The following is an 18,618-nucleotide window of genomic DNA, read 5'->3' as shown; positions in this document are numbered from 1 at the left end:
GTGGGTTTATGGTCTCCATTTTTGACCGAATTACTGATTTTGCCTATACTTGCGTCCACTAGGACTAGGAAATTGTCAGGTTTTCCAAAATATATTATAATTTGAATTGTAGCAACCTAGCAGCACGGTTTCTTTTCAAATTGGAAAAACTGAATTCGTGAAAACTTGGAAATTAATACAATTCCTAATCAGAACGAAATACATAAAAAATCAGTTCGTATCAAATCAGAGTTCATCCTGATAAGCAGGAGAACGGAAAATGCCTATGCACCAAACTTGGCTCGTTTCGCACTATACAGTTCTCCTGTAGTATTTTCAGGAAACCCAATGAGAGCGTAGAAACATTTCACAAGTTAGATTAAAATTAGTCTTGTCTGACCACTAGAGTTATCTAGTTACCCAAGTTTAGTTGAAATGCCCGTTGGCACTTTTGTAACACCCCTCACCCACATCGTTTACGATGTCAATCATTGTCGCATCGCGTCGCCAAATCAATTTTTGTAACGATTCAAAACGAAAGGAGACCTTTTGTTCATTAATATTTAATCACAATCGCTTTTTGTACCTCATCACCGCGAGCGAGCAATCAAGTTCGAAAGGTTGAAATAGTAAGACATATATATCGCTGCGACAGACAATATCAATGACAGGCAATTCGGAAATAAGGTCGAGAATGGAAATTTGAGTTTCTCTAATAAAAAGCCTCTCAATAATTTAGATTTAGGTGCTTTTAATGCACCATAAAAGCTCTCGTATTCTTAAGCCTAAAATGTCGAAAATAGATGAAATTCGTCGGAAATATGTTTTCGTAGAGGTAAAAAATGTCGGCAATTTTCGTGATGTCACATCATGTAGTAGTGGTCAGAGAATTATAATCTGCCACTGTTAAACTAGGAACATTGATCTATTTATTCTAGCTTCCAGCTGTCCAGATGCAACCTTTCTAGTTTATTTCATGCCCAAGCATAGCGATGGCTGTAAAGTTGTTTGTATAAATGCTGCGAAGTTTTGGAAATACGTCTTGGCTGTGTTATATCTTTTGAATATCGGACGAATATATCGGGGTTATCGCTGAATGTCCAAGTTATCGGTTTTATCGGTATCTGCTCAAAAATCCGATTATGTTAGTTATGGTTTTAGCACTTCACATTTAATGAACAGACAGATCGAACTTTCGTCCGGATATACATTGAATTTCCGCGAAAATCATCACGGTCGAATAATATTTTTACATCCAGACATTGTTTCGTTCATGATTTGAAAAACACACACTTGGGATATCGTAAACAATCGCTTTTTTATATTTTGTTTTGTTTGGTGATAAAACAGCGGATTATCTAACGTCGCTTGTAGGCTTGTAGGTCGCAGTTTCGAATGTGTGACTCGCGTCACCGCTCTGTGGTCAATTGTTTTGTCATTCGCTCGATAATGGGGTAACTCTACATGTCAGCGTAGTACAACAGTCTCCGAATCATCAGTGAGCACAATGATTTGAGTACTCAGATATGAGTCCAGACGAATAGAGAGATATGATACTTTCGAGTATTGATATTATATTCTCCTTGCGCTAAGAATTATTTTACCAACTAAAATTATTGTTTCGATACTCTTTTCCACTGTGGAAGATTGTAAACCTCGATTGGTCATATCGCGGTGTACGAAACATGTACAACAAAGCTATACCCGATATATTGGAAATGACATATCCGTGAAGTGCAATGAAATGAGGCATGATCGAAGAATCGCTGTCTAGTAATCAGTGATTAGACAGTGAAATGTTACTTCTGGAGCTTTTAAACCCAAAACTAACGTTTTAGTATAGGCCAGTGGTTCCCAACGTGGGCGATTTGGCGGTCTAGGGGGGCGAAAATGACGAATGGGGCGATAGGGGGGCGAAGATGGACAAATGGGGCCACAGGGGGCGAAAATAGCGAAGGGGGCAATAGGATGGCGATGACGCGTCAAAACGGCTGACCTTTTTTTTTAGTCAACCCACGGAAATTTAGCTGCAGTAGTCAACCCGCCGGTGATTACAGTTTGTATGCCCATTTTTCGGTACACAAAATTTTGGGGGCGATGATCGGTGTTCAGTTTGAAAAGGGGGCGATGGGTCGAAAAAGGTTGGGAACCACTGGTATGGGCGGTTATCGAGATTTCGGGAAATGAGTTGTTTAGGCTGTATTCTGGTGAAATTGCGCGGATATAGAGGGTGCGAGAACCCATAATCATGATACAAGTATATCATTCGATATTTTGGGTTTTAAATCGATAAATTCAATTTTGTATTTCTCACTCGATCCTGCTAATCAGTGATGAGGACGTCCTTGATTCTGCGTAGAACCGCAATCGAAACACAAATATTTTCGCGGTATTACTCGGAATCGTAGTAAGAGTCGCACGGTTCCGGGATTAAGATGAAATGTCTGATATCCGCGAAAACATGTCATCGAATTTATGTTCGACTTTTCATTTCACACGAAATTGAGAACCGTGATATTTTCGGATCGTATCACACTTTGATAGAAATATCGGTGTCGGCCATTAGAGGACAAATATCATCAAATTTCGTGACGTCACAACTCGGTAGCAGGGAGTCTGAGACATATAATCTTCTACTACTAGACTGGGAATATTGATCTATTTCTTACAGCTTACAAGTGCCGAGATGCTGCTTTTCTAGTATATTTCATATCCAAGTTACCAATGGCTGTAAAGTTGCCATATCTTTTGAATATCGGCTGAATATATCGGGCTCTAGTCGTTCTCGGCTTAGAAGCAAAGCTTTATAGCCCTAGATTTGAAATCGTAGCCAAGATGTCTCGTTCCCGAGTTGGTCATTAATTATACAGATTTGAATTGAAATAATTGTGATGTCACGCAGCTGGACTCGTAACAAATCCATTATGCATCGACAATCACGTAAACAAAGCCAGCACACAAAAGAAAAGTCGTAGGTCACTCAGTCGAGGGTGCTTGACGGAATAGTTCGCGTTGAATAAAAACCGAATTCATTTCACTGCTCAATTACGGTCACTTGTGTTCCAATATTACTTTTCCTAGCCACTCAAACGATTCGATATTAACCTCTCGTATTCAAGTGCGGCACTACACTCGACACAATGCCGGATTCAAATTCATTATAACACTTTTAACGTTAACCCTTTGCTAACTACTCCCGATTGGAGGACACGGCCGCGCTGTCGCGTCAGATGAAAGCGTGTCAGATCGGTGTTTGAGTATTTGCTCAGCGATCGCACGAAATTTCGACTCTTTAATCCTGGCGTGTTAGCGGATAAGTGAAGTGGGGGTGTCCTGCAACGCATCTGGGTGCTGGAAATGAGATTTGACGGCGATCCGGAAATTGATTTGTAGCTATTTCTCAGCTATACGAATCGACGAAAATATACCCTAGCCTTGCCTTTTACACGTTGAAAGTATAGTTTTGGGGCAGGTTTGCGTGACGTTTACGGGTAGAATAATCGTAACGATAAACTAGTCATTGTTAAAGGATATTGGTTTTGCAAATTATAATGTAGTTTTGGGCTAGTTTGCGTCACTTTGCGTCACTTCTATGAGTGGAAGTATTATAACGACTGGTAATGGAGCAACATTTATTTATTATTTATTTTACTTATTTATTCATTTCTCTTTCTTTTTCAGCTGTACGAAATCGACACGAACCCGGGAAGGAAAAAGTTTCTGGACGAACTTTTTATGTTCATGCAAAAAAGAGGTGATTTTCATTTATCCTGAAATAAGCATATAATTGATTATTGTATTCATATTGAAATAAACTCGAATATCAGGGTATTCTTCAGCAACTAGTAGAGAATTCAAAAGAACTCTATCGACCTACAAACTTCAATATACAGTTAAAAATTTTATTCATTGGAATGAACCCGAAAATTTTTGGCTGGCACTTGTCAGGGGTAATCGTCAGCAACTAGTAGAGCATTGGAAAGAACATATATCAACAATATTCGGGTTTCTTTCAATATGATTGTATCATTCAGTTATATCCTGAAGTTCGGTACCTAAACGAATCTCTTCGAATAACTACATAGTACATACGATATACATAGGACTCTAGATTTCAGAAATGTGACACTGAAATGAAAACCCTATAAATTCTGGGCCTCCGGTGATGCCACCCATCTCATCGCGCATGTAACCGCGATTCATTTACCCAGAAACACCCGAAATTATATTATTTTATGCACGATGTAAAAAAAAGTGTTTCCTTGTGTTAACCGACATTCCGTTTGGTCGACGAATTTGACTTAACGAGATTTCGGGTCAAATGGAATAAACTCAAATTTCCGAAAGAGTGCTTCTCGATCAGATATCGCTATTTTTGCAACAAGAGCCCATGTTTGAAATAATAATAGAGCTTTTGAGGTAATTAAAATATCGGGGGGCATCCGAATTTGTGAGAGTGGATCGATGTGAGAGATTTAGAGCCTGCGATATAGCGACAACCTGTGGCACAATGATTTGAGTCGGGTAGCGAGAGATGACTCTTGTAACACACACATACACACACACACACACACTTATATTTTAATATGAATATATTATTCAATTGTATATTTTTTATTTCTGTACATTCAAGAGTAGGCTATCTTTAAACACACTTTCACAGCTCAACACAGAGAAAACTCCTAATTAAAGTTGACGAATCGCTTCAAAAACTGGTTCCTCTGAAGTTTCAAATCATTAGCCCTCGGAGTATATTTTCCGACATTGTTCATGAAATATTCACGTCATAATAAACTGCATCTATACGCGCCTTGTTGCGTATACAATATAACAAGCGTGTCATCTGGAAAGTTTAAGTGATGACCGGCGTGAGACTTTGTATATAATTTCCCATCCAGGATATTATCTTTAAAACAAAATCGCGTGGGTGAAATGTATTTATTTGACTGTTACTAAAACAAATATAAATAATTTAGAAAAAGGATGCGTAAATTCTTTTGATTATTTCCGCATCCAAATTGCCTCGTTTTAAATAAAACAGAGTCACGACTTCTCAAGCTGTACCGGTGATTAGGAGGGTTATAAATGGGTATTTTACGACAATCAACCAGTTAAAAAAAGCCCCACAGTACTATGGGAAAATATTCAACCAGAAAGTTTCGAAATAGCTGATCAATACAGTCCGAAAAAAGATTGACAAGCATTCGCAACATTTGAATCCACTTAAATCATCTGAAAGGGATTAAGTCATCAATATTGATATCAAACTTTGCGCAGTTAATGTAAGAGGCTCGAATTTCGGCTCTTTAAATTTTAATGCGGACAGACTTCATAAAACGCGGCGTTTTGCAGATTAAATTGAGCCGGGGCTTCGGGAAAATGGTAATTTCCGACGGAGGATTATTACTTCGGGATTGTTTCGTCGGCAAAAGTCGAAATCTTTTTTTTCCGCACACGGCGCAAAAACGCGACTACATACCGCGCGTTGATGTTTCACTTGACAATATTAAGTATGCGAAAGTTAGTATTTCGGTATCAAAAAACTGTTGACGTAGAAGTAGCATACAAAAAGAATCCTTGAATACGAAAAATCTGCTTAAGTAAAGCAAGTAGATAGAATATACTTGTTTACAACAGAAAAGTAGAAGTGCTTCATTACTAATAACCTCTAGCAAAGCTTAAGCTGAAGAAAATCTGAAGTGCGCCCAAAAACTCTGTTTCTCTTGATGATATCGGGTATGCAAAACTAGTATTTCAGCATCAAAAACTGTCCCGGTGAGTGTTCACACCGTATTTGGATACGATTGTTGATATACAATTATCTTTCAAATTCTCTGACGATTACCCCTGACGTGTATCAGCCGAAAATATCCGGGTTTATTTCAATATCAATATATTATCCAATTGTATATTGAAGTTCTTTACCTCCAAGAGTGTCTTTAAATCAGAACAAATCTATCCGCGCAACACGATACGCGATGTGATGACCCCGAAAAATGAGAGCGTATCAACCAACAGACTTTACGCTACGTTGCATGCCCCCCATCTCATCGTAAAAACAAAGGAACATCATTTTCCGTGAAATGACTTGAATAATATACCGACGGATCAAATGATGGTATCGGAGTGTGTCGACATTTCACCGGACCGCCCGATAGAATTTTATACCTCCTATATTTGCGCGTTTAGATATAGTTAATCGTGTTTTGCCTTCACAAAGCATTAACATAACACGTTCATGTTTAGCAGGGTCGCCCCAAAATAACTTTTTTCCAAATTTCACTGGCCGGTTGAAATAATTGCTAAGGTTACCTAAAAATGCTGCACACAAAATATGGTTCAATTAGAGCCAACACAAGTGAAGTTATTAGAGTATCAGTACCTAATTTTGGATTTATTTCTAAAATCACAATTACTGTAGGTATGACTAGAACCCGACCGAATCTATATGAGACTTTAATGGAAATATCGGTATCGGCCATCAGAGGGAAAAATTATCGGCAATTTTCGTAACACACTAGCTTAGTAAGGACTAAGAAGTCAGAGAACTATAATCTTTGACCGATAGAATGGGAATATTGATATATTTCTTATAGCTCACAGGCAGGGGTGATCAAGAGCATTGATCGTTTGTACTCAAGTAGAATCACCGTCGTTAATAATAAAGTAGAAGTAGCAATTTTCAAGCATGTCAACAGTAGTTATTCCTGGTTCAAATTTGCCGAAAAAACTCGAATACTCAACTCGATTCGAGGCTCAATATTCGGCTCGGTATCGAACCCAATTATTCCAATTTACCAAATCCGAGCCGTTGGTGTCATGCTTAACCATTGATATTTCCAATTTCCTCGCCCTCTTACTTTCCGAATCAGAATTTACCGATACTATCGCTAGTTTATTGTACTTGTACCAGTTTGCTTGATATTGAAAACAGAATGGCGGGTAAATCGCAATTCGGGCAGCTAGAATATTACGATGTACTTAACATTATCACCACCAATTTTAACAGCTACCGAAACTTTAATTATGACAAGGACTAGTCGTAACTGCGCTACATTGACTATATAAACACGCCCCGGCATCTCACGTATTTCAACATTCAGACTTCCAACAGAAACCGTGATCAGTCATTCAATCTCGTCTGATCTTCCCAAACATAATACGAAATCCTTCAGATTATCAAGCGACCCGAAACTTCTATAATTCGGGTCTGGTACAATAAAAGCGGGTGTTCGTTACGCCGCGGCTTGCAGGTGACCCGCGAAATATCAAGTTTAAGGTAGAACACATAAAATATTTGTCGGGATGGACCCCACGCATCACGCAAACATAATTCTGTGTCGTTGACTTTTTCCAAAATTCAGACATCACAAGCAAAAAACTACACCTAAGCACAGTTCGATAACTCGAAAATATTCAGCTTTTTAAAATTAGATTACAATTAGGACGATAAATGCGGTTTTTTCAAATTAGAATTAGTGAGTTCGTAAAAACTTGGAAATTGAATGAAATTCCGAACTGGAAATAAATATAACAAAATCAAATTCATTTCATGTCAAATCATAATTGATTCTTAGAGCATAAAGCCTTGCATAAATTAGGTTAGAATTAGATTTCGCTGTAATCGGTCTGTGATTAATCAACTAGAATTATCTAATTGTCCAAATCTGGGTGAGGATGCTGATGAAATGCGTCGTTAATGAGAGACACTGTCTTAAAACCCCGTACTTTACGCGATAACATGGAAACAAATATCCCTCTCTCTCCGTCTCTAACAGGGTTTAATGCAAGAAGAAGTCTGTATACTGAGTTAATGACGCGCTCGTAATGGCAGATAATTAAGATCTATACGACCAGGGTTCCGAAAGCTCAAAACAAGAGTATATCCTCTCGGTATTTGTAATTTTTTGAGATAATATAAAAAGAAGATTTATGCATCGCCGAATCACGGTATCAGAATCATAAACAGCACGCCCGGACGGTTTTTAGATAAGTTTTATAAACACGAGGATCTTCGGGATAATTTCTGCGGCGTTTTAAGAACGTTGAGATCTTAGATAAAAGGAAATTACCTCAGTTTTCACATCAAGCCCGCATTCTTAAAAGGAATCTTTTATATTACGGGTGCCATCCATCTTTCTTAAAAGCATTTCGAAGGAAATAATACCCCGGCCATCTTATGATAATTTAATTTTCATTTGCCGATTCGGTTTGCCCTGCGAGTAATTGGAATTGGAGGTGTAGTCATTAGAACACTGTGTTTTGGTAACACATCAAACCCGCCGGTAGTTACATTTTTCTTGTTTTTGAAGCACTAACGCGTATCGCATGTCCTCTTATGCGCGATTTATCATTCTACAGCGCGCGATTTTAATTGCTCGTTGTGGAGTTTGCTAATCCCAAACCACAGATTTGAGAATATGTTAGCTCGCTACTTAACGCTGTCGGATTTCTGTTAACAAGTCCGGATCTGCCGTCTCTGGTTCGGTGTGGTTGAGTCACTATCAATTCGACGGATGATCCCCGGTCAACTTGAACAAACTACTGCGGTGTTTTCAAAACTAGCAAATACAACTAGAACTACTAACTTTTCAAAACTGCCAACTGAAAATAAAACGAAAACGAAAACTACTCACTTTTCAATACTCGCAGCTAGAACTAGAATTAGATTTAGATCTACTCATTTTTCTAAACTAGCTACTGGAATTAGAACTAGAACTACTCACTTTTCAAACTAGCAATCAGAAATAGAAATAGAACTACTCACTTTTCAAAACTAGCCACTAGAACTACTAATTTTTCAAAACTAGCATCTAGAAATAGAACTAAAACTACTCACTTTTTAAAATTCGCAACTATATAACTAGAACTACAACTACAACGAGAACTAAACGCTTTTCAAAACTGGCAACTAGAACTATACCTGTAACTAACGACCTTCAAAAATACGCAACCAACCGACTAAAACACGACTAAGTAGATTAAGCTCCAAAGCAACTCAGCTCTGAAGTACGAATTACTGAATTGCGAATGAGGTATGAAATATTGGAGATTGAGATTTGCACAAAAAAAACTATTGAAACTGCAAATAGGCTTATGTGTCATCTCTTCCCAACACGGGCTGGTGGATGACGGACTGACACACTGATCCGTGCTGGTTTCGGCTGTTCACATTGTAGATCGGCCCTACTACCTGCACATATCCAAGTATACCTAAGCGTGTGTGTCTCCTTAAATTTTAATTATTTCTATCCCGCCGAGCAAATTGCCGCTGATTGATTCGCTCGCGCCAGGCAATGTCGCCCTTATCGGATGATTCACGATTTCTAAATCTTTTAAAAGCGCGTGACTTTTCTTCATTTGCGAAGGCCCGAGTCTCAGTATCAATCTGCGCTTTATACAACATAATTCAAGGAGATATGTTCTCTAAAAGTTATTCCCTCGTTCCAATGGCGCCCGTGCTCTGAGATGATATTTCGTTAAACCTAGACCGATTACATTGGTTGACCGATATATTACCACGTCGGTATCACACTTTCAAAGAAATATCGGTATCGGCCATTAGAGGTAAAAACTAAAAAGTTACCGGTAAATTTGTGGCGTCACAACACGGTATCAGGAAGCCAGAGAACTATCACCTGCGACGTCGTATAAACGATGTCCATTTATCATCCTCCTGAATGTCGGCAGTGAGACGGAATTTTGGCCTTAAATTCAGATTTAATTTCACATTCGCGATGGCATAATCTGATGCAGACGATATAATCCGACTCCACTCATAATGGCAACAAAATTATTAAATTGACTTATACGAAGGCTTCTATCTTCAGCAAACCTGACCATCGGATTTGTACCAACTATTTATAGTTGACGGCCGACCAACTGCCGATTTTTGAGCAGTAGTAGTTCTAGTTCTAGTTGCTGGTTTTGAAAAGTCAGTAGTTCTAGTTGTAGTTGTGAGTTTTGAAAAGTGTGCGGGTCGGGTTTTAGTTCTAGTTCTTGGTGCGTTTTTGAAAAGTGATTAAATAAGGTTATTTAGCCTAGTTGAGGGTTTTAAAAAGTGATTAGGTTCTAGTTCTAAGTCTTATTTAAGGTGTGATTTTTGAAGAGCGCGTAGTTCTTGTTCTAGTTGCGGGTTTTGGAAGGTTCCAATTCTAGTTCAAGTGCTGGTGGGTTTAATTTTAGCTCTAGCTGCGCATTTTAAACATGCAGTAGTTCTGCCGACCACAAGTTAAGACACGCCGGATGTTCAGCGATTATCGCGCAATACCAAAATCTAAATAATCTAAATCTGAATAATGACTCGGAGTATTTTTAACAGCGTGTCGGGCTACTAAGGTCAACTTTGTTGAAATGTCAAAAAGTAACGGCGAGATTGTAAATTGCATTCTACGATCTTACTCGAGCACGTAAAGGATAGACAGCGGGCCACACGTAGTATTTACCGCCACTGTTTACGACAGAGGATAGTTGTTATCGCATAATAGTGATCCAAAAGTTATTGTTATGGATCAATCCCTAATCTGCGACCGCTCGCTCAGCTGATCCGGGATTTGAAGTTTTACTGACGCGAGGAAATTAAAGTCGCGATTTCGAAGAATAGCTGTCGGGAGAAGTTGACCGGGGATCAAATCCGATTCACGTGCACCGAAATTGATGTATTTCAAAGAGGTGGTCAATAGGATTGTTTTAACATAACTTTTTTTTATTAGTTCAGTGGTTCTCAACCGGGGTCCGCGAAGCAACCAGTAAGTTTGCAAAATGGTTGATAACCTAATGTTTATTTTATTTTATAATTGTGAAAATTACGAGGCAGTTTCGCTTCATTACTGCTAAAACTTCATGACTAACATCAACAGAATGACCGTCTGAGATAAAATATTCAAATATCCGATAGCCCACTGAAACAAATATGTTGCTTTGATACCAACAAATTGTTAAGTAGCCTGAAGAAACGATGCATAAAAAATTTGTCTCGACTCCAACCGATATTAACTTAGTTACTTTGGATTTGCAAAAAAAAACTATATTTACGGTGGGTAATCCTAGAATTTATCAATGAAAAACTCTAATAACTTCACTTCTACGGGTTGGAATTGAGCAACAAAATGTTATGCATCGTTATTTTACGCAACTTACCAATGACATGGGGTTAACAGTAAAATTTGAACAAAATATTGATTATTTTTAAAATAAATTCAAAATTTCTTACTCAAATAGTTCCACGTCTGGTAATTGGAATCGGGCCAAATTTTCCGTTCAACATTTTTGTAGCCAACCAAGCCATTTTATTGAATTACCGCAAAAATCATGCGTCCGCCGAAAATACTCTGGTTCATTTCAGTATGAACATACTATTTTATTGTATATTGCAATTCTGTGCCTCCAAGAAGCTCTATAAAAAAGTTATTTATGTACAACCCTAATGCATATAATGAATAATATATAATGTACATAATATATCATGATTTTCATTGTACCAATCGTGAATTCATTTTTGTCCAACAGGTACCCCCGTGAACCGTATCCCGATCATGGCCAAACAAGTGCTCGACCTCTACCAACTGTACCAGCTGGTGGTCGAAAAAGGCGGCCTCGTGGAAGTGATCAACAAGAAGATCTGGCGAGAAATCACGAAAGGCCTCAGCCTCCCTTCGTCTATCACGAGCGCCGCTTTCACTCTGAGAACGCAGTACATGAAATATCTCTATCCTTTCGAGTGTGAGAAAGAGAATTTGTCATCGCCGAGCGACCTGCAAGTCGCCATTGAAGGGAATAGGCGCGAAGGCCGCCGGCCTAGTTACAGGTGAGGCTTGCTGCCGATGCTAATGTCGCGTGATTTCGTCTAAATGTTCATTTGCCGCTGTTTTTATTATATACTAGAACTGTGCGAAATCGAGTACCTGATTGATTCGATTATGAATAGAGTATAAGCTTCGAGCACAGTCGAATATCACTCATTATGTATACGGGTGGTGTTCAGCTCATATATGCAGGCCTTGCCTTGCGATCGCTAACATAACAATGTCAGTTACACATTACGTTGAAGAAAATTAGGAATTTATCACCTTACCTATTTCGTTGCACTTTTGGTCATTTGCACGAACGAGCTTAGCTTTGTAATAAATGTTTTAGATTTAGCTGTTTCAACTTGGGAAAAATGTATCGTACCTATAATTCTCGTTGATGCATTGCCTAGTGGTCAGAAACGTACAGTTTCAGTACTCGAAACCATCGTCTCTCACTAGAATCGGTGCTGAATTCGGATTCTAGTGACAGTACCCGGCGGTTCTGCCTTCACGAATGTATAGCGCGCTTTAATCGAAATGTTCATTTGCAGCGCCGCCCACATGTTCGCCTACTCTCCTAATTCAGCCGCAGGCCTGACGCCACCTAAGCTGTCCTACCACGGTCACAACGGAATGCCGCAATTTCCAAAATATGGAAGTGAGTGATCGCGTCATCTCTGTTGAACAACTGAAACATTTGCAGCTCAGATAAGTATCAGAATTCTGGCTAAATGACAAAAACAAAAACAACAAAAGCCAAGTTCACTTCATATCAAATCACAGTTCGCTCTCCTGTAGCATTTTCGGGAAAACCGGTAATTAGATTGGAATTGGAGCATAGAAACAATTCACAAATTAGTTTCGAATTAGATTACCAGCATTTAACTCTAATTCGTCCAATTAAATAACTAGAATTATCTAGTGTATTTTTCTCAGTGGTAGCCGGCCAATGTGACGTCCCCACCTCGCCCTCCCAGCAAATCGTGGCTCAGCAACAACAGCTGATCCAAGCAGCCAACGCGCAACATGCCGCTGCAATGGCGGCTATAGAAGCGATACAGCATCAGGCCAAAGCCCGGGTGAGTAAATTTATATTCAAGACAGGTTGTAATTTCATTGTCAAAAAGTAGTATATATTGCAGGCCTACTCTTTTAAATCTGAAAATTGTCACACATTTGAGCATATGACACTGGCTATACATAGTTTCTTCGCAAGTAGAAGTAATTTAATAAATCTTTACTCGATTCTAATTAGAACAAGTAGATTTATGATATCTGATTCCGATTTTTGCTTTCTGATCTGGCGATATCTGACGCTGTGACCTCACTTCAGGCCGCGCAAGCAGCTCACCAAGCCGCGCAACACGCCGCCCAGCAAGCCTCGCGCCATCAATCCATGGTGAAGCACGAGAGAACTCCGGATTCGGAAGACGAACCGGAGCCGCAGAAACGGAGGCTTTCCGATGAGATTATGAAGTGAGCGGACTTGTACAAGCTACTGGAATTTTAAAATACGCAACCAGAACTAGAACTAGAGCTAAATACCATTCCAAACTCACAACTAGAATTAGAACTACCCACTATTCAAAATCCATAACTAGAATTAGAACTACTCACTATTTTAAAATTCGCAACTAGAACTAGAAGCATTCACTTTTCAAGATTACGAATTAGAACTAGAACTACTCAATTTTCAAGATTTGCAACTAGACCTAAAACTAGAGCTAATCGGTATTCAAAACTCGCAACTAGAACTAGAACGGCTCACTTTTCAAAATCCGCGATTAGAACTGGAACTGCTCACTTTTCAAAGCTCACTAGAACTATAGAGCTAACGACCTTTAAATATCCATTACTAACTATCTAAAACACAACTAACGAGATTCAATACTGAAGCAACTCATTAATTTACTGATACAATATTGAATTGTAAGTGAGCTAAGAAATATAACAAATACTCCCTGGCTACGCCACTGTTCGCGGTGATGACTCTGCGCTAGTAATGACTCCAAGAACATCACACAACAGAACACCGGTATCGCGACTCATGCCAAACGATGAGAAAGAGAGAGAGAGTCTTTATTTTCATCGAACCAAAATACATAACAAACGGCAGTGGTGGTGGTACAGAAAATATGCATGCACAGTATTCGGTATTAGATAGGAATGATCGATAAGACCGTGAAGGTCTAGTCTGATCACACCAGCATCAAACAGGTACACTTGACTCTAAACTGTCTGGCTGATACGTGTTTTCTAGCGGTTTGGCAACAATGTTTTTGAAATGTCCAACTAGATCTAGAGCAGTAATTAGTTGACGTCAAATAACTGTATATTTGTATCATGCGCAATCGATGAAAAATCGTTTTTGTTTCTCAAGGAGACATATCGACGAAGACCGCGAACGCCACCTATCTGATGGTTCGTCGCGAGAAAACGTGGCAGAAATCAAGATGTCGATGTCGAATAAAGGTGATTTTCAAACCAGAACATCTCGATTATTCTTGTTGTCAAATTGCGCTAATCAGAGCTACCTGTCGATAATCGTATTCTAATTTGTGAAATGTTTCTATGCCGTCATGTTAATTCTAATCTAATTTCTGGTTTTCCTGTGTAGTGCGAAACGAGTTGTCCAACTTTTGTGACTTCTCACTTACGAATGTTCGGTGACATCATCATGGCTTTATTTTCAGATGTAAGAAATTCGATGACTTCAATGTCGATGGAAAGCGTGGCCGAGAGCAATTGCATCAACATGAGCATACAAGTCAACGGAGTGACGTATGAGGTATGGCGTCTTGACCCGTCGCAATTGTCGTGAAATTTGAGGCAATTCCAGCCAGTAGAACCGAAGTTCGTACAGGAGAAAATAAAAAATTGGAACTAGAAGCAATCTTGAGTACTTGAGTAAAATAAATGCAAGGCAAACCCTACTCGCGTATATCGTTCATGCGAATGAAGCTCTGATTTGATACGAACTGAACTTAATTTATGTTGTATTTCTTTTGCGGATTCAGTAATTCAAATTCTAGTCCAATTCGGAAAACGTGAAAATATTATGGTTGCTCAACTCTGAATACAATGCCTTATTCGACAGGGTGTTCTGTTCGCGCGGGGTAAAACTGCCAACCGGGCGGGCTCCCCCCACTCCACGTAACACACGACGTTACCAAACATCAGCAATCTGAAATCTTCAACCCGACCGCACGCCGACGCAGAAGCCAAACGTGTAATGGATGATTATGATGCACGAGAACCTCAAAAAGCAAACTTTTCTTCAAGCTATTTTCGTCGATACCGTTTCGTCACAGTACCTTTTCGTTTGCCGTGGATTCGTCGCGATGCCGCTCGAAAGAGGCCGCCGCCATAGACCAAAGACATAGTTTATTATTTTCACAAAATATTTTGCATTCATATTGCTGAAAATCAGCGAGTTTCTGGGCTGGTCTTTTATGCACAAATGCGGAATTTGGCGCCAAGCGCCAGCTCTTCTAATCATATATATCTGGTGATGTCGCGATTAGGGCTGGGCTAAATCGTGTACCTGAGTGATTCGATTTTGGATCGATGGCTTTGAGTAATAATCATTATCAATCATGGAAGATTGAAATATGTATTTTTTATGCGACCACATAAAGAATATAACGACAGTTCTACATCATATTAAAGATTTGGTATTTTTCAATCATAACTGTTTCATTGCACTTTGTGACAATGCTGTGTGTTGATCAGGACTTTACAGACATGTCAATTCCAGTAATTTGTGTGGCTTTGTATTACATGTCTCGTACACTGCGACACGAATAATCGATATTTACAGCGTTCCACAGTGGAAATAGTTTCGAAGCTAGAATTTTCGTTGAATAAATAACTCTTAGTGGCAAAGAGAGTATAATTTCAGTACTTTAAAAACTCACCTATCAATACTCGTCTCAAATCATTAGAATTAATACTCGATTCACATTTGAGAACTCGGATCATTGCACTCAGCCCCAGAGTCAAAATGCATTTAGCCTCTCAGCTATTATTTCCAGTTTTCGCGTCGAACTTTTTGACGATGGTATTCGTCGAACTTGTGAATTCGATTCGACCGAGACATTGCTTCGTCAACGTTACCATTGCTCTTTCGTAAGAATGTGCGTCGTATTTTTTACTATGTTATATCTCAACGACAAGTATTGCATTCGATATTAGTCTATGTTACCTGAAGTCGTCTGTGAGTTTAAGAGGATGACTGAAAAGTTTCGTGAACTGGACGACGTCACAGTGTTACGTCATATTTCGTTTACTTCGTTTTTTTTTATCCGATGAAGGTTTACGGAAATAAATCATCTCAAGTTAGTTTCTTCTTCTGTCGTCAAAAGAACACTCTACCTAAAAAATTGCGCTGGTTCTCAATGATTCAGGGCAAAAATACCCGAACATTGATTTGGTGGCCACTGTAACACGCTAGCATAAGTTACGGGCCATAAAATGAGCAAGACTGACTTGGAGACCACAGAGAGACATTCACGTCTACCTACGAAAATCAGCTGAGATTGATTTGGAAGCAACAGCAACAGGTTGAGATCTCTTCGAGGCTATGAAAATGAGCTGAGACTGACTTTGGGCAACGGAAATGAACTGAGATTTATTCAGAGGCCACAGAAACGCTGTGAGATCGCTTCGAAGTCACTAAAATGAGTTGAAGCTGAGTGGGAGGCCACAAAAACTCAATGAGATCGCTTCGCGGCCACCAGAGTGGGTTGAGATTGATGCTGAGACCACAGAAACGCAATGAAATCGCTTCAAGGCCACCAACATGGGCTGAGATCGCTTCGCGGCCACCAAAATGGGTTGAGATTGATTCGGAGGCCACAGAAACGCGCTGAGATCGCTTCGAGGCCATGAAAAAGAGCTGACACTGAGAAGGAGGCCACGGAAACGCAATGAAATCGCTTCGCGGCCACCAAAATGGGTTGAGATTGATTCGGAGGCCACAGAAACGCGCTGAGATCGCTTCGAGGCCACCAAAATGGGCTGAGATCGATTCAGAGGCCACAGAAACGATCCGAGATCGCTTCGAGGCCATGAAAATGAGCTGACACTGAGTTGGAGGCCACAGAAACGCCGTGAGATCGATTCGAGGCCACGAAATGAGCTGAGATTGATTCGGACGCCACAGAAACACTCTGAGTTAGTTTCGAGGCCATGAAAAATAGATGAGACTGAGTTCGAGGCGACAGAAACGCATCGAGATCGCTTCGAGGCCATGCAAATGAGCTGAGATCGCTTCGCGGCCACCAAAATGGGCTGAGATCGATTTGGAGGCCACAGAAACGCCCCGAGATCGCTTTGAGGCCATGAAAATTAGCTGATACTGAGTTGGAGGCCACAGAAACGCTCTGAGATCATTGGCTGAGATTGATTCGGAGGCCACAGCGACGCTTTGAGGCCACGAAAAAGAGTTGAGATTGAGTTGGAGGCTACAGAAACGTGTTGGCTTCGATCCAGGGACACATAACATGATCCGAGTTCGACTTGGACGCCACGAAAATCATTTCACATTGGCTTGGAGGCCACCGAAACACGATGCCGCGTTGACTTGAAGGCGACAGAAACAGGCTGATATCAATATGGGGCGACGAAACTGCAGCCAGTAAGGCAAGGCACTGAAGGCAGACATGCCACTCCTGAGTTTTCCACCCAGATCTGGGTTTTTCGAGGATCACCTGGGTTTCTGGGATTTTGTCGTTGAAATCCGGGTTTTTTCAAAATCATGTTTGCCAGGTTAATTTTATGTTCGAAAATCAATTATATTAGATTATAATGTCGAAAAATGCACGAGCTTCAGTTGTCGATTGACAGCTTGATTGCTGCATGGTCGAGGAATTTTGTAATATTGTAACGACAGAGTCTTGAGAAACGGTTTCACTCACTACTAAAATGAAAGGCCTTGATGTGATGAAGCTTTATTGCATACCAACTTCCAGCTCGCAGAAAGTCATGTTCATAGGGCAACGCATTGGAATTCGTAACAGTTTTCTTACACTCCAAGTCGATTCAGTACTTGCTGACTGCTAGTATCAATAAATAAAACAAGATCTTGGTTGTTTTCACAGCTTATTTATCGTCCATATGCAAAGTAATAATTTAATTTATCACAAGAGCTTTTGGGGCAATACGCACCAAGTATTTTCTTAGCAATGCGTCGAAAGGGAAACAGCATCTATTTTTTTATATGTCATTGTTAACCGAGCAAAATGTATTGTATGAACTATTGTAGTTTCAATATCATTAAGTGAAACATAGGATCTGGGTTTATTTAGCGTCCACATCTGGGGTTTTCCGAAAAATCCCAGTGGCATCTCTGAGGCAAGGGGCTACGAGCCGCCTGTAAATACAACCTGAGACTGATACTTCGTCGGTTCAGACTCGAAAGTAAAACTCGTAACCGCTAGCAGACATGCAGGAAGACTAAATACTTCTGACTGTCCAGAGTCAAATGCCCGTAACCCAATTTATGAATTGTTTCTATGCTTTCATTTTAATTCTAATTTGATACCTGAAAACGCTACAGAATTGCATCGCGGCACACGAGCCCAGCATGATGTACATGTACAAGTACAAGTACTTAGTACATACATTTGCCATTCTGGCAGTTATGAGAAAGAACTTACTCAATTTCCATGGCTTTGCTAATTCAATAATCTTTTAATTGTCCAGCTACGGTGCAACAGCAAACCTGAAGTCCCCCAAACCCCACACAGAACAACCGTGGCAGTACATAGTTACTATTGCATGAATAAGTGCGATCAAGTGAAAGTGAGAAGCCGCAAAGCGTACACGAGAAGAATAAATATTGAAGTCG

The 18,618-nt window shown here is 39.8% G+C and overlaps 1 protein-coding gene across 1 annotated transcript in view; it reads left to right on the top strand.

Annotated features, from left to right (window-relative positions):
* LOC145437768 (protein dead ringer homolog) overlaps positions 1-16,109 on the top strand; it is a 42,746-nt gene extending 26,637 nt beyond the window's left edge. Inside the window, exons 8-15 of the mRNA XM_080315066.1 lie at positions 3,661-3,733; positions 11,488-11,785; positions 12,320-12,426; positions 12,705-12,847; positions 13,102-13,244; positions 14,149-14,240; positions 14,462-14,556; positions 14,866-16,109. Of these exons, the coding sequence (XP_080171192.1) occupies positions 3,661-3,733; positions 11,488-11,785; positions 12,320-12,426; positions 12,705-12,847; positions 13,102-13,244; positions 14,149-14,240; positions 14,462-14,556; positions 14,866-14,925 (1,011 nt within the window). The 3' untranslated portion in view covers positions 14,926-16,109. The remainder of the gene's footprint in view (positions 1-3,660; positions 3,734-11,487; positions 11,786-12,319; positions 12,427-12,704; positions 12,848-13,101; positions 13,245-14,148; positions 14,241-14,461; positions 14,557-14,865) is intronic.
* The last annotated feature ends 2,509 nt before the right edge of the window (positions 16,110-18,618 follow it).

This window comes from Botryllus schlosseri, chromosome 4 (genome assembly GCF_051294905.1).
Source record: "Botryllus schlosseri isolate E-star chromosome 4, Bs_hap1, whole genome shotgun sequence".
Classification (NCBI taxonomy): Eukaryota; Metazoa; Chordata; class Ascidiacea; order Stolidobranchia; family Styelidae; genus Botryllus; species Botryllus schlosseri.
The sequence above is the reverse complement of the archived record's forward strand: the minus strand, read 5'-3'. Positions and strand labels throughout refer to the sequence as shown.